Genomic DNA, 16,501 nt, shown 5'->3' on the forward strand with positions numbered 1-16,501 from the left:
CACATTCGTGTTCTCAACCTCCAACATTTATGTCATCATTTCCTGCTTTGTCATAGGCGGAGACAGAGCTCCAATAACAGAGAGTGTACCACAACTATTGAACTTAATCATACATCTTCCTAGGGTAAAGTATTTATGCAATATTTATCATTCTTCTTTGTTTAGCCTAACTCAACAGGAGCTCGAATTTCATTAAAAAAGTTGTTCATATTTTATACAAATAACTAACACAATCAATGTTAAAATTAGAGATCTGAAAAAAAAACTAAAAATCACTCACAAATTTAATAAAAGTAAATCAGAATACACTGATTTTACCAATATTTGCATCCATCACACTGCATAATTAGGTCATTCAAATTATAAGGCATCTCACATTCGTAAATCAATAAAAAACCTAAAACATCTAATAAATATACTCAATTCAACTAGCGAAGAAACTCGCACAAGCACCAATAGCAACTTTATACTCAAACCTATAATAATAACCTTCAGAACCTACATTCTCAATCTTAGTCTAGTTCTTGAAAGATAGGACAATAAAATTCCCTTCAATAGTATGAGAACTTTGAACATCAAAATGATCAGATAAAAGCATTACATTTGCTCCACGAAACATTATTCTTCCACCAAGAGATTCTTCAGGTCTATAATACTGTCTCACACGAATCTGTAGAACTATGTGCTTGTAGATTTAATTAGGAAGTGGTTAAAGCTAAGCATGTCATGTCTATCATGGTTTTGATTATGACAACTTGTGAATATGTAACCTGACTTTGATGATAACTCATAGAGATATAACTTGACCTTAAATACAAGAAACTATTTCAAGTAGACAAAGATACACAAGATAGTTTGATCAATTTTTTCCTCTTAATAAAGACAAAGAGTTAGGGTTTAATGACCACTGTGATATCCTCTGATGGAACCCGACTTAAAGATATTTCAAAAATTATCTCCAAAAATATTCAATAAAAGTGCTTATGTGATTGATATATTCATCAAAGACTTGAAGATTTATAATATGAAAGAGAGGAAGTGTGAAAGCTTGTTTGATCGTATTTGAGTGATCTATCCCCGCACTTTTTCACATCCAGAAAAGTGAGATTTCTCACCTTCCTCACGCTCTCTCTAAAATAATTTACTTTCTCTTACATAAATTTAGTTGTAGTGCTTTATGAAAGGTTCTTGTGATTAAGCGAGGAAATTGTTCTAGAAAAGGGTAATATTGTAAATTCACCAAGATTTATGTTTCCTCTTGAGTGAATCTCTCTTTCTTAGGAAATATTTTTGGGTTTGAAGCTAAACTCGTTAAAAGTTTTGGTTGGTGGATTTAACACTAAGTCTCTATTTGGTTCTTGAGTTAAGCCACTTAAGGAAAAGCTCTCTTTTTAAGTTCTTGAAAATATTTAATGAAATATATTCTCATCGGTTCTTGAGCTCAACTTAGTTAATGTCTCATTTGGTTTGAGATCATCCTGGTATAAAATCTCGGTTCGATTCATAGTCAGCCCGTGCAAATTTTGGTTCGATTTGGAAGATAGCCAATTCAAAACTCTGCATTGGTTTGAGATAAGCCCGTATAGAATCTTGGTTTAGCTTGGGGGATAACCGCTCAAAGTTTCATTTGTATTTAACAGGAGGACTAACCTTTTAATTCCACTGTTCGCTGTTTGGTTGGAAGTTAACTTGAAACTTCATTTTTCCTTGTATAAGGGGATTTGTGAGCTTAATCTTCTAAAAATTCATAAGCATTATTGGATACTCTCAAGATTAATTCTTGGAGAAAGGAGTGGGTCACTTCATTTATACTGAACCTCTATAAATATCTAGTGTCATCTCTTTTCCTTATCTCTTTACTTTTGCTTATTTTCTTTACTCTGATTTTCCACTGCAATATTCAAACGTTTTCTTGAAAATGTTTTTTAACTCTAGTTTAAAAAAAATTGTTTCAAACCAATGTTTTTCAAAATCCCATAATTCACCCCCCCCCCCCCCCCCTCTTAAGTGTGGAGTCGCATGTTCAATAGAATCCTTATATCTCTTATATTATCTTGCTTGATCTTCTACACATATGCCATATATGGTGGCTTACTGGTGTCAGAAAGATACATCAAAACATAATCACTAGATGCAACAAATCAAAACCAAAACAAAAAAACCCAAAAATTATAAATTAAAACTTTCCTTAATCTAAATAATACCCATATAGTTTTAAACATTACACATCACGGTTTTCCCCAAAAGGAGGGATTTTGAAGATGTTTCCATAACTGGGTATGTTTAATGATAAAATAATTTTAAGGAAATATCAATTTATTATAACAAGCTTGTTAGTTCCTTCGGTGATGTATGAGTCGATGTATTTTTTTCCTGGCCTCGTTTCTCACCATCTGTGTGAGCTTCCCTAAGAATTTTTTGTAAATAAAGGGTAGTCGAAATACTAAAGTTGAAACTTTTAAAATTATAAAAATAATTCATTTTTTGTAACTTATAAGACTTTTGGTTTTGGGTTAAGAAGGAGAACTGAAGAACCCTAAAGCTTTTTATGGATTTATCGAACCGGGTGGAGCAAAGCAGAATGGGATGGAATGGAATAATATTCCATTATTAGGATCATTTAGAATTGGATGGAATAAAGCATAATGGAGAGTTATAGATCCCATTCCATTCCATCACTTATCACCTTATTCTTTCCCCTCCGATTTCGGAAAAATAAATAACTTACCTTGTTTTGTCCTAAAATTTCCAAATAATTGAATGGTATCTTCGTTCTACTATGCTCTATTCCACTCCATTCTACTCTAATTTGTTCCATCCGGATCCGTTCATTTCATAATATCCAAACATAGCCTAAGGATATGTTTGGATTGGTGGTATGGGATGGAATGGACCGTGTTGATTCTTAGTGTTGGCAGCAATTTTGGTAAAACAAAGAGTGTTCACAAGATGTTATGTGTGATGTCTTAACATAAGATATCCTATGTACCTACTGGAGCTTAAGGAACATGATCATGCAGGATTGTTTCAGAATGTCATACACAAGGTCATGACATCTGATATTTATGTACCTGCTGGAGCCTAAATGAAAGACATGTTCATGCAGGATTATTTCAAGATGTCATACACAAGGTCATGGCATCTGATATGGTTGTACCTGCTGGAAGTTATAAAAGGAATTATTGAATTATGCAGGATTTTTCCAGGATGTGAGACCCAATGTCATGACATCCTGTACACAGAACATTCAGTGTGAATGTCTGGTGTTTTGTGATTGCACAATTAATGGCAATCTATGTATGATTGAAGATCTGATTTGCAGGCGCATTCAGTCATGGATTACAACCTGATTTACTTATTTTCCAAGGAGATCTAACCAGCTGTTATAAAAAGATTTGATTGGAAAAAAGATTTAGGGTTTTCAAGATGTCCAAGCCCAACTGAAAGCTTCTCTAAAAAGGGACTTAGAAAACCTGTTTGAAGCACAACCAATATTGAGCGATATATAGAGAGAGAGCTAGGGTTTGTGTTTGTTTAGTCGTAAGACTTGTAAGCCATTCAAGTCATCTTTTGATGATTGAATTGGACTGATTTGTGGTTGTAATTTGTCACTCTAAAGCTGTTAAGGAAGCGTGTGTGTCTACTTGGTTAAAGTTGTGAAGCAAGATCAAGTGTGTGTCTTCTTGATCAAAGTTGTTAAGCAAGATCAAGAGTGTGTCTTCTTGATTGAAACTGTGAAGTAAAATCAAGAGTGTGTTATTGAAAAGTATTTTCTTTTCTCAAGGGATTGTTGTTTAAGATCACAGGTGTGATTGTAGGGAAGTGAGTGGGTTCTCATATCTTAGAGTGCTTAGGTAGAAATTGCATGGGTAGAGATTAGGTGAGAAAGACTGTAACTTATTGAAGTGTACGAAGAGTCTTTGAACTGATTCTATTTTAGTGAATTTCCTTCCTGTCTTGGTAGCCCCCAGATGTAGGTGAGTTGGACCGAACTGGGTTAACAATTGCTTGTGTATCTTGCATTACTTTTCTCTATCTTTATTATGTTTGCATTACTCAGATATCCGTGTCGTAACATTACCTTCGACATCTCATATCTGATACCAAAATTTTAGACCGAAATGGAGTGGTAAATAATGAGATTCCATTATTTCGATTTGCAAACAATGTATAGAATGGAATGGAACATGGTGAGATTTGTTACATCCCATTCCGTCCAATCCTCCATCTATTGTTCCATCCGATTTGGAATGTACGAATGGAATGAAGCATTTTTAATAAAATACCCAACTAGAGGAGTTGGGATCTATATTCCATTCTTCTCCACTCCATTCCACTATGTTATATTTCATTCTTCTCTGCTCCGTTATATTCCGTCAATCCGAACACAACCAAGATTTTGATGTGAGGGAGAAGGAAGGGACGAAGGTTTTGATAGAGACAAAATGTGTTTCTGTTTTTCTTTTTTCATTTTTTTAATTTCTATTAAATAGTGTGAACGAAATATTTAGTAGGTTTCACGAAAAATTTCACAGTTTAAAATGGTTTACCATCGGCTCAGGCCGTCTCTAGAATTTTAATAAATAAATATAAAAATTAAAAAACCATATGAGTTTGCTATTTGTGATACTAACATGTTTTATTTTATATTTTTATTAACTTTTTTTAAAGTTTGTCTTAAGGGACGATATGATTAAAGTCATTGTAAAAATAAATTAAATGAATAAATTCGACAGAGTCAGTCTATGTGACATTAACTCAATGCTAGTGGCATCAAAGCAATGACTAACGCTAATAATTTGAAGTTAAAACACAATTTTCTTTTAGTGAAAAACAATTGTAAAAATAGTTTTTAGCCTCAAATGTTCTTGTGGGAGATTATGAATTCTCTTCCAATACTAAACCTTAGTGTTCTTAATTAAGTCCACACTAAAACACTAGATTAAAGAATGTGGTCACAATAAACCTAATTTTATACTCTATGTGCCGACAGTCCAAACACATAGAAAGATAAATCTTCCTGAGACAAGAAAGATAATTCATATAATACTATTTTAGGTGGAAAATCTTCCACTTTCCAAAAGGCTTCCAAAATTTTAATAGCATATCATGAAAATAGGTAGTGCCATAGGCATGTCTCCCTTAGATTTGTTAAGTGAACCATGAAGTTATTTTTGCAACTAGCCAAATCTCGGAAATATTCTTCTGGTATCTTGATGGGAAAGGCGGGACCTTCTAAACATGGTTTTAGTGATGAACTTAATGGGTAGCACAAATGTTTAGAGTCTTTTGGGAAAATGATTTTGGATCACCTAAATGTATTTAATACAAGCTAACATAGTTGTGTGACTATTCAATAATTGTATTTGCAGGTAAATAATCATAATCAATCGGAGCATAGTGGTTTTAAAGAAAATTAATGAGTATAGGGGTCAAAGAGACTAATCGAGTAGGAGGATTTGAATGTCCTTTCATGGCGAAAGTGACCAAGAAAAATCCTAGGTATAACGATATTCCTTATAAAGAAAAATTATATTTACTTTTTGAAGTGTATATTATTAAGAATAATAAGTCAAGTTTGAGTTGGAGTCCCATATCTATTTTCTATTATAATATATTAAAATAGACGCACGCATTCTCATGCTTACAATTCTACTCCGTTTGTGCTACATCATCATATTGTCCTATGTGGAACATTCTAAAACTCATTTTTACTATTCTAAAAATCAAATACAATACTTCTACTCTATTGGAAGTCACCGGTTCGAATCCTTTCGAAGACGAAAATAATTCTCATTTTAAAGAAAATGGTCTAATAACCCAACTATTACTCTAACTATGTATATTTTCCTAATAGTTACTTCAACTAAGAAAATTATATTAAATTTTATAATTTATTATAATAATTCACAATTAATTATTGTAATATAAATTTATTAATCATATTTTGTCAAAACAAATTCTTACATATTTAAAATTTAATAAAAAATAATAAAGTAATTTACAACCGTGCATCGCACGGGTCTTTATCTAGTTGATTATAAATATGGAGACTTTAACATTTATAAGTGGAAGAACCTATACACCTATCACCTTAAAGTTTTAGGTGAATATGCGATGTCTCTCTCACTTATGTGTTGCTCTTAGCCCAATGTTTATGCTCCTCCTCATGATCCAACAAATTGTATCATGAGTCTTTGGTTCGAATAAAGGAATCAGCGTACTTGTATCGATATGCCCAAGAAATGGTGTTCCATTGGAATCAATATGCACAGAAAGAGGTGTATCAAAATGCTCAGGAAGAGGTGTCGATGATGATACAATTGTATGTGGGCAAAAGAGTTTTTACTTGAGGGGAAGCATTATGAACTCACACTTTAGGGGAAGTGTTAAGAATAATAAGTCAAGTGTGAGTTGGAGTTCCATATTGGTTCTAAATAAGAAGACTTGAACATTTATAAGTGAGATAACCCACACACCTATCACCTTAGTATTTTAGGTAAATTAACTCATTTTATCTCTCACTTGTGTGTTGCTCTTAGCTCAACGTTAATGCTCATCCTCATGATCCAATATGTATTACTCGTAATATTACTAACCTAAACTTTTTGATTAAGTCTATAGATAAAACGAAATTGTTATTAATTCTATAATTTTTAATTTTAATAATAGAATTAATAGAAATTTCATATATATTCTCTTTATGAGTTAATTTACTTTTCACTTTTTTATCATGCACAACATTTAAAGCCAAACCGTTCAACTGTAAATCATGATCAGCCTCATCACAAAGAGGGTAAATGAGACTTTTCTTCATTTTGAAAAAAAAAAGGTGGATTCACATAATTTGAGTTTTATTGTGCAATTTTTTTTTATTTTTTTTTCTCTGACTTTGGAAACACGCTACTCTTTAATATAAATTGTCTGTTTTTGTTCTAGTCTTCCTGTATTTCGGTTCATTTATCTATTTTATTATATGTTTGTTTCTATATATTATAGATTTTTTATTATCTCTATATTGCATCGATTTGGTTTCTCCGCCTTCGTTTCGAACCATTGAATCAGAAAGAAGAAGGATGAGTTATACAAGTAGAGATGAAGCGTCTGGTTTAACCTCTGGTAATCGTCTTAAATTATTTTTCATTATTTTTATTTTGAAAATCTATATCTTGTGTTTGTCTTTTTTTTCACCATCGTTTTTCACCTTTTAATATATTTTTTTTATTTTGTTATTATAGCTATGAAAAATAATCTGTGTGCTCAACTTTGGCATGCATGTTCTGGATCTGTATACATCCCCAATGTTGGGGAAAAGGTTTTTTACTTCCCTCAAGGACACTTAGAACAGGTTTTGTATTCTTTCCCCTTTTTTTCTCTGAATTTTTTTATAGTAAAGTATGGATTTATTTTATGTTTACCATAATGCAAATATGTTAGTTCTTGTATGGCTTTCATATCATTATTATAAGATAAGAACTTGAAATACATAAGATTTTTTGTCTAATAATTTTATTGTCTAAATAAAATCTCTTAAAGATGAATAAGTAGAATGTCACGAATTCAAATCTGCACTTTTGCAGTTTTGATGTTCATACACCAACCGAGTTGAATTAACATGAAAAAATTTAATCACAAAGAAATAAAATTGTAAGTTAAGATAAAGTTTTTGTCAAACTTTTGTGAATTTTTAGATGAGAATATTTTTCAATGTATTGATTTTTTAATATTTAATATTTTAATTTTATTGTAATACACTTTTTATTTAGGCATAATTGTAATTTTGGTCACCCTATTTTGCATAATTCTCAAAATCATTCCCCTTATTTCAAAATCAAATAATTTTAGTGCTCATTTCATATTTTTAATCTTAAATTTGACGATTTTTCAATTTTAAAATGATGTGTCATTTGTTAAACTTGATAAATCATCATGTAGGAATATTTTGTAAAACTTTATAGATAAAAACTATACTTTAAAAAAACGGACACTTCATCCCTTTGTAGTTCAAAAAAAAAAGAGAAAGATATCAATATTGTTTGAATTTAAAATAAAAGACTAATTTTATGAATCATATAAAATAGGAGTGTCAAAACTGTAATGTAGTCTTTTATTTATTCTGTAAAAAACTATTGTAATATAATATTATAATGATACTTGCATCTCTTTTTTTTTAATAAAAAAAAGAGTCATTTATTTTAAGGAAAAGTGTATTTTCTTAAAAGACTTTTATGGTATACCAATTGAATGCATCATATATATATATATATATATATATATATATATATATATATATATATATATATATATATATATATATATATATATATATATATATATATATATATGATATTTAAGATATTTCAAATGAGATTTCTTTTTTATTTGTTTTTGTTTTAATACTTCTCAAAATTTTACATTCTCAAAATTTTACATTCTTTAAGAATCGAGTATAAAATAGTTATATACAACGGTCCCACTCTTTCATTTAACAAGACATTCTTTTAAATTTTAAACCATGTTAGTAAAATATCAAAAAATATATATGATATTTTATTTTATTTTATAACTTTTTCACAGGTAATTTTTATAAAATTGTACTTAGCATTTTTTTGTTAATAAATAATATTTATTTATTTTTATACTTTTCTATATAAAGAAATTTTCTTTTTATATAAATTATTATAATAATATTATAGTGTCACATACTTAAATCATTTATTTTATTAAATAGTAAATGTGCTTTTTCATTGGACTTGAACAATGTACCAATTAAATACAATGAATAAATAATGAATAATATTTTTTTCTTGACCACGAATAATTATGAGTAATCAATTAAATTACAACCACTTAATATTTTTAAATGTTTTTTTTTATTCCAATAAGTTAGTTCGCTTGATAGTTGTGTATGATTTTTGATTGCAATGTTGTGACTTCAAACTTGGGACTTTTCACTTATTCCCTTTTAGGGGTGAATTCTAGTCATTAACCTACTCAACCAAGATTTTTTTTTTTATAGTTACTTTTTTATGACTCAATATCCACTATTATTTACACTTGGCTACTATATCTATTAATGATGACATCATGCTACAAATAAAAATCGCTAATAAATATATGTTATGTCATTTACTAAGGATTGCTAAAATGAACACTCTTAAATCTAGGGATGGAAACATAGATCGGATCCAACGTGTCTTCTTATTAAGCGTGTAATTTTTGGTGGGCTGAGTCAAGATTTTTGGTTTGGACCATCTACTATTTCCAACTCTGCCTTGTCTCAATTTTTTATGGGCTTTAATTGACGCGAACATTAGTGGGACAGACATGTCTTTTTTCCACTTTTAAGTTTTAGGGGTGTATGGTCCACTTTTCCCAAACCTTTTTTTTAGAGGTGAGCCAAGGTTTTTGGACCACCTCCTCTACCATGTTACCTTTTTTTAAGTTTTTGCGGTGTTTCCTAGATAGCGCATATATGCTTGTTTGTTTTACTCAAATCTCTTATCTGAGAACAATTTTAGAAAATTATATTTATATTATTATTTTTTTGTTTAAGTGTAAAAGTTTAAAAAAATCTAGTTACTTGTTATATAATATGAATTAATCTATTCTATTATATGGATGAATTAATTTAGTTCTAACAAGTAGTATATAAGGCCTCAAACTCTTGGGTTTCTAGAAAAATCATCAAGATTTGGTGTCCATTCAACTTGTTTATTAGGTGAACCTCGAAAGTTATTTAGAGAATCTTGGAAACACTTTAAGTGGAATTTTTCTAATTCTTGGCAACAAGAATGCTTTCAATTCTTGACTCAGACTCTGATAATATGATCTTATTGGCAACAACAAATGATGAAGTTGGAATTATAGATGACTTATATTTTAACAAAAGTTGTTCAAATCACATGATAAGTCATCGAGAATAGCTAGTTATTTTTTATAATTCGTGAAAGACAAAAACAAGTCTAGTTGATAACAAAACCATTCCATTAGAGGGAGTTTGCGATGTTTTGATCAAAGGAAGATAATAAGAACAAACATTTATAACTTTTGTGTTGTATGATCCTAACATGAAGAATAGTGTTTTGAGCATGGGTCGATTAGTTGAAAAGGGGTTTACCACACACCTTGCTAAGTATCAGATGAAGGTATTTGATTCATATAAAAAAACTATTTTGAAAGCTCTTCTTTCTCAAAATAGAACTTTTCAGGTCCATATCAATGCAATAAATTTCCATTGTCTAGCTCCCGAGGTTCTTGGAGATTATGATTGGCTATGAAACATCGGTTATGAGCACTTTAATTTTAAGAGTCTTTGTACCTGAAAGTCAAGGGTAACGATACATGGTTTTCCTAAGATCGAATTGTCTGTAGATGTGTGCATAAATTGCTTGATAGGCAAGCAAATAAGGAAATATTTGTGTCTCGATGTCCAATGAGAGATCAAGGTAAAATTGATGTGGTACATACTGATTCTTGTGGTCCCTTTGACAACATGTTATTGGGAGGAAACTTTTATTCCTTTGTGGATGACTTTTGTAGAATGGTGTGGGTTTATTTGATAAGAATGAAAGGTAGAATTCTCTAAGATCCCAAGAAGTTTAAGTTGAAAGGCAAATCAAGGTTCTTTGGAATGATGAAGGTGGTGAGTACACTTCAAGAGAAATCTAAACTTTTTATGAATATACGAGAATTCATCATGTAATCCCAACTCCATATACCCCTCAACACAATGGTCTTGTTGAGAGGAAGAACATGATTTGATGCATGTTGAATGAAGAGAATCATCCACAAGATTTTTGGGGTGAAGTTGTCACAATTTATTGTTATGTTCTAAACATGATTTTAACCAAAAGATTAGATATGGTTTCAGAGGAAATTTGGCCAGGTCAGATTCCATATGTCAAGATCTTAAGGAATAATTGGTTCTTTATGTTTCAAACATATCATACGAAAGAATGAAGAATCTTGAAGATAATAATGAAGTGATGATTCTTCTAAGCAACGAAACTACATGTTCATACAAGTTGTACAATCTGGTGACGCGAAGGATTGTTGTGAGTAAAGACATTAAAATTAATAAAGAGGAATATTGAATCATCTTCAAGTGTGCCATTAGTTTTCCATGATGACTAGAGTGGGCCTCATATAATTCAAAGAGGTGACACACAAGTAGTGCAAGCAAGAAGATTCCATATGAATAAATTCACAAATAGAAGGCCATAAGAATATGGTGTCATTCATGAGTAGAAAATCACACAAGATGGAAACCTAGTGCATCTAGCCTTATTTTTTATGATGACCCTCTCAACTATGGATAAGAAGCTAAATTCTCAGTGTGGATTATTGTTATGGAGGAATAAACTAAGGTAATAAAGAGGAATAAAATATGGAATCTGGTCTCCTTACCAACATAGAGGGTGCATATTGCAGTTAAATGACTCTAAAAAATGAAACACCACCCATATGGTTCCATTTACAAACATAAATCAAGGCTTGTTGAAAATGGATTCTTACAAAATCTTAGTCTTGAATCCTTATAAATTTATTCACCAGTTACAAGAATTGAGATAGTCATACTAGAGGTGGTGCTTGATAACTTCTTGTAATGGAAACTTGTTCAACCGGATATCGAGTCTATATTTATAAATGGTTCCTTAAGGAGGAAGTTTATGTTGAACAACCTTATGGATATTTTGAAAGGTGGAAGAGATAAGGTCTTGAAGAATAATTAGGTTTTATATGGTTTGAAACAAGCTTCAAAAGCCTAGAACAAGAGGATTGATGAGTTCCTAAATTTTATTGGATATTTGAAGTGTATAGTTGAACATGGAATATAGGTGAAAGATATGAATTTATAAAATATCTATATAGTGTGCTCATATGTGGATGATTCAATCATCACAAGAAACAATCACAATTAGATTGAGAATCTCAAATTCAGCATAAGTAGTGAATTTCATATGATTGGCTTAAGAGATTTAATTAAATTACTTCCTTAACCTTTAATTTTCTACAATCATGAAACGCTTGCTAATTCATCAGAGGAAGTACATTAGCAATATTTTAAAGATATTTAATATGTTGAACTGAAATCCAACAAATACTTATATGAAAGCAAAATCAAAATTAAGCAATGATGAAAATGGAAAGATTGTACATAGAACTTTAGACAAACAAATGTTGGAATGATTAAGGGTACGCTTAAAATCACATACCCAATATATGTTACAGTGTAGGGTCGTGATCTGATTTATGCAAGAACATAAAATTCATATATATAAGCACTAAAGAGAATCATGAGATATCATGGCCTCTTGCAATCATTAGTTAATATATAATGGGAAGTGCAATACAAACAACTTAGTTATGACTTCTCTATTGGTTAGATTTATTGTCCTAATTAGTAATTACAAGTAACTAACTAATTAAGTTGGCTAGATTTTAGGTCCTAATTAGTAATTATAAGCTCAAATGGTGGTGTATATATAATCATCTTGTGATCATTAGTGGATATATAATGTGAAATTAAATACAAACAACTTAATTATGATTTCTGTGTTTCTCTTCTATATACATGTCTTAATATAGTTCTAACAACTTTTAAAATTCAATTTAATATTTTGTTTTTTTAGGGACAATACAATATTAACTATTGTTTTATCAATATCACTCTTAATTTTTTTATTAAGCATTAGTCTTAAAACATGTTATAGTATTTATACGTTATAAAAAAATAATGGTTATGGTTATTTGTCTCCTTTTCATGTTTATATATATATAAAAGAAAAATAATTTTTTATAAGAAAAAAATTACAATAATAAACCTAAAAAATGCCTATGTATACATGTTTTATATAAATTGTTACCAATTATTATTTTTATAGTCTATTCTATTGTGCTTGAAAATTTGGATTAGGTGGCAATATTTCAACATCAACAAGATCATAATATGGAAAATCCTAACTATCATTTGTCCTCTAAAATTTTATGCATAGTTATGGCTATTGAGTTAAAGGTATTGTCATCTTTCTATAATACTATTGATTTAATTAACTAAAAATGTTTAATTCATATTATAAAAAGTGTATAATTATTTTGTATTGTAGGCAAAAGTTGATACAGATGAAATTTTTGCTCTTGTTACATTATTCCCATTGCCAGAGGTTAGCTATTTCTAATATGAGATTAAATATGTTTTTAGTTATCAAATATATATTTTCTTTTATATAATTATGGTTATTTATTTGGTTGATTGAAGCAACAAGAAATTATCTTAGAGGATAATCATGCAATTGAGAGTCCTAGTGAACTGTACTCCTTCAGTCAGATTCTCACTTCATCAGAAATAAGTACACTTGATGGACTTTATATTCCAAAGAAACATGCTGAGAGATGTTTCCCCCCACTGGTTTGTTTCGGTGATATGTTTGTATTTAACCTTTCATCAAGAATTTTTTGTTTATTTATCGTAGGAATTTGGTTTGTGTCATCTCTTTGTTATAGGATATGACCCTTGAACCACCAATGCATGATCTAGTGGCGAAGGACTTGCATGGAAATGAGTGGAATTTTCGACATATTTATTACGGTAAGTTCAATTTATTTTATTTCAAAATTTATTATTTCCTTCATTGTTCAATAAATGAGTATGATTATCTTGGTTAGACCAAGCTTCATCGTTATAATGGTAATTGGAATTGTTTTTATTGAAAGAATGAGTTTTTTTTCTTATTTGTGAGTTATTTAATTTTTAATATGAAATGCAGGTTATGAGAAAGAACACATGCTTACTAATGGTTGGAGCACATTTGTAAACTCAAAAAATCTTGCTCCTGGAGATTCATGCATTTTTGTTAGGTTCTCCTTTTATCTCCACTCTCCATATTTAATTTCTTGATATTGCATTAGAAATAATTTGGACAATACTTATGTTACTATAGTAGTGAGAATGGTGAATTTGGTATTGGGATTCGTCGAGATATGAAACAACATATCAATGTATGCTGCACAACATCGTCTCAACAGTCTAGTCAAAATATGCAACTTCCACCATTGGTTGCTGCTCATCATGCTGTTTGTATTGGAACTTTGTTCCATGTTCAGTACTATCCTTGGTGAGTAATTATAGACGATTTTGTCATTCATAATAAAAATAATCAAATACTGATATTCATCTTTTGTAGGATTACTCCTTTTGAATTTATGATTCCTCTGAAAACTTATGTTGAGTCAATTGAAAAAGATTACTCAATTGGAACAAGGGTGCACATGTTGTCTCAAGTTGAAGGATGTGCAAAAAGGTGATCATAATGTTTATTTATTTTATGAAAAGTTTGGAAATACACTTTTTATGATACTCATAGTATTTTTTATTTATTTTAAAATACACATATTTATGCACACAAAAATTCATGATAATTATTGTCTAGAAGAAACTATTTGTATTAACTAGTTTTCTTTTTGTTTGGGTATTTAGATATGGTACAATAGTTGGTAATGAAGATACTGATCCCATTAACTGGCCTGCTTCTGATTGGAGATCTCTTAAGGTAAAATCAAATATCTTACTATATCTTTTATAATTAGTAACTTTGAGTTTTAACTCATACACTTTCTTTATTTTACTGATTTAAATTATTTTTCTTACATTTTCTCTTAGGTTCAATGGGATTCTATTCCAAATACTTTTACACATCTGGAAAGGGTTTGTCCTTGGTGGATTGAGCCCTTGAAAAATTCCAAGTTTAAGGGAATCCATGTTCTTCCTTTACCTAAAAAAATAGATGAATATGACTCATTATTGCATGGATTAAGTGGCTTTGGACTCAAGGGTTAGTTCTTATTTGTCCATTTCAAATTTTATTTTATTTTATTTTATTTTATTTTCATATATTTTTCTTGCTAATAATTATTGAACTAGTTTAATTCTCTTATTATCAGATACATTTGGAAGTTCATCCAAACCTGAATATCACAAAGTGGACATGGACTTGCAAGGTCAAGATTACAATATCAGAAAGCCTAAAAAATCAAAATTTCTCAATTTTTCTTTCTTTATATTTCTTTGCTTCTCTATATTTGTAATTTGTTTCCTTCGTCTTCTTATGTGATTTTGTATTTTATAAGACAAATTAAACTCAAATATTATGTCAACTTTTTAGTTACTTTTCTAAAACAACAATTAAACTGAATAAAAAGGTTGAATATATTGAGTGATAAATCTTATATTTTATTTCAAAGTATCATATAACTATTTAGTACCGTATTTTCTATGATTTAAAAAAACATTATGAAAATATAATTCATTTTTAGTAATTATCATCCTAAAATAGTATGTGTTGAAACAACGAAAGGTAAGACAAATATGCGAGTGTGTAATATTTGAAAAACAAGTCATACAAACACAAATTAAAAATTACTATTTTGAGATTCAAGCTAAATATTTTCATGGGGGAAATAACAAGGTACATGTCTTGGATGTTTTAGATGTTTTGTTGGTTCTTTGTCAAATAACAATTATAGTTCGCAATGTTTATAATTATGGCGTTGACTTCAAAATCAAGAAAAAGTTTGTGACAATGCCATGTGTTTAGTATGAATGCGGTGTGTCTGACGGAGATGTAGTGCATCCTACAGTTTGTGCAGACACACGATGGGTTTTTCCTCACAAAATGGAGCGTGTCTAGTGGAGACGTAGTGCATTCTATGATTTTTGTAGAAACCCAATGTGTTTTGTCTGATGCCTATTAAAGGTGTTTTTCATACCCTTTTTTTAGTACAAGTTGCATTGAGGATTTTGAGAGAGTGAGTGTGTGTGCGTGTGTATGTGTGTGTGCGTGTGTGTGTGTGTGTGCATGTATGTGTGTGGGTGAGTGAATGAGTGTGTGTGTGTGTGCATGTGTGTATGTGTGTGTGTGTGCATGTGTGTGTGTGTGTGTGTATGTGTGTGCATATGTGTGCGTGTGTGTGTATGTATGTGTGATATATATATATATATATATATATATATATATATATATATATATATATATATATATATATATATATATATATATATATATAGAGAGAGAGAGAGAGAGAGAGAGAGAGAGAGAGAGAGAGAGAGAGAGAGAGAGAGAGAGAGAGAGAGAGAGAGAGAGAGAGAGAGAGAGAGAGAGAGAGAGAGAGAGAGAGAGAGAGAGAGAGAGAGAGAGAAAGAGATTTAGGATTCATTGTTTTAAGATTTTGAAAACCTTTGAAGGTATCTAAGGTGGTTAGGAAACACCTTGGATTTGTGTGAAAATATATAAAGATTTTTTTGTAACACATTTTAGCATCTCTTGTAACAGCTTTTGAAGTATAATGGATAAGAGTTCTACCTTTTCCTCCCGAGTAAATTGAATTGATTGAACGGAAAACAAGGGGAGTTTTGTTTAAATTGCATTTGCCTCAAATTAGGATTATTTTGAGAGTCCTGGTGCACTAGTGGTGGTTAGTTGGTAGACTTATAAGAGTTGGG

General features: G+C 30.2%; 1 protein-coding gene and 1 pseudogene across 1 annotated transcript; one reads left to right on the forward strand and one right to left on the reverse strand.

The window, feature by feature from the left end:
* Positions 1–314: 314 nt before the first annotated feature.
* LOC127137694 (chromatin remodeling protein EBS-like) lies at positions 315–6,817 on the reverse strand (annotated as a pseudogene).
* A 104-nt stretch (positions 6,818–6,921) lies between these two features.
* On the forward strand, positions 6,922–15,223 carry LOC127135586 (auxin response factor 2). The gene is made up of 12 exons (XM_051062247.1): positions 6,922–7,119; positions 7,239–7,348; positions 12,920–13,018; positions 13,110–13,166; positions 13,262–13,411; positions 13,507–13,591; positions 13,770–13,860; positions 13,944–14,117; positions 14,187–14,303; positions 14,480–14,552; positions 14,663–14,834; positions 14,944–15,223. The coding sequence occupies exons 1-12, from the start codon at positions 7,077–7,079 to the stop codon at positions 15,111–15,113; spliced, it is 1,341 nt and encodes a 446-aa protein (XP_050918204.1). The 5' UTR covers positions 6,922–7,076; the 3' UTR covers positions 15,114–15,223.
* The last annotated feature ends 1,278 nt before the right edge of the window (positions 15,224–16,501 follow it).

The sequence above is a fragment of the Lathyrus oleraceus genome, chromosome 4, assembly GCF_024323335.1.
Source record: "Lathyrus oleraceus cultivar Zhongwan6 chromosome 4, CAAS_Psat_ZW6_1.0, whole genome shotgun sequence".
In the NCBI taxonomy this organism is placed as follows: Eukaryota; Viridiplantae; Streptophyta; class Magnoliopsida; order Fabales; family Fabaceae; genus Lathyrus; species Lathyrus oleraceus.

Bases quoted from the DNA above. Each gene is read 5' to 3' on its own strand.
- LOC127135586 (XM_051062247.1), top strand. From the start codon at position 7,077: ATGAGTTATACAAGTAGAGATGAAGCGTCTGGTTTAACCTCTG. The intron at 13,019-13,109 runs GTATTGTCATCT...TTTGTATTGTAG, and splicing joins TTATGGCTATTGAGTTAAAG to GCAAAAGTTGATACAGATGA. The intron at 14,835-14,943 runs GTTAGTTCTTAT...TCTTATTATCAG, and splicing joins AAGTGGCTTTGGACTCAAGG to ATACATTTGGAAGTTCATCC.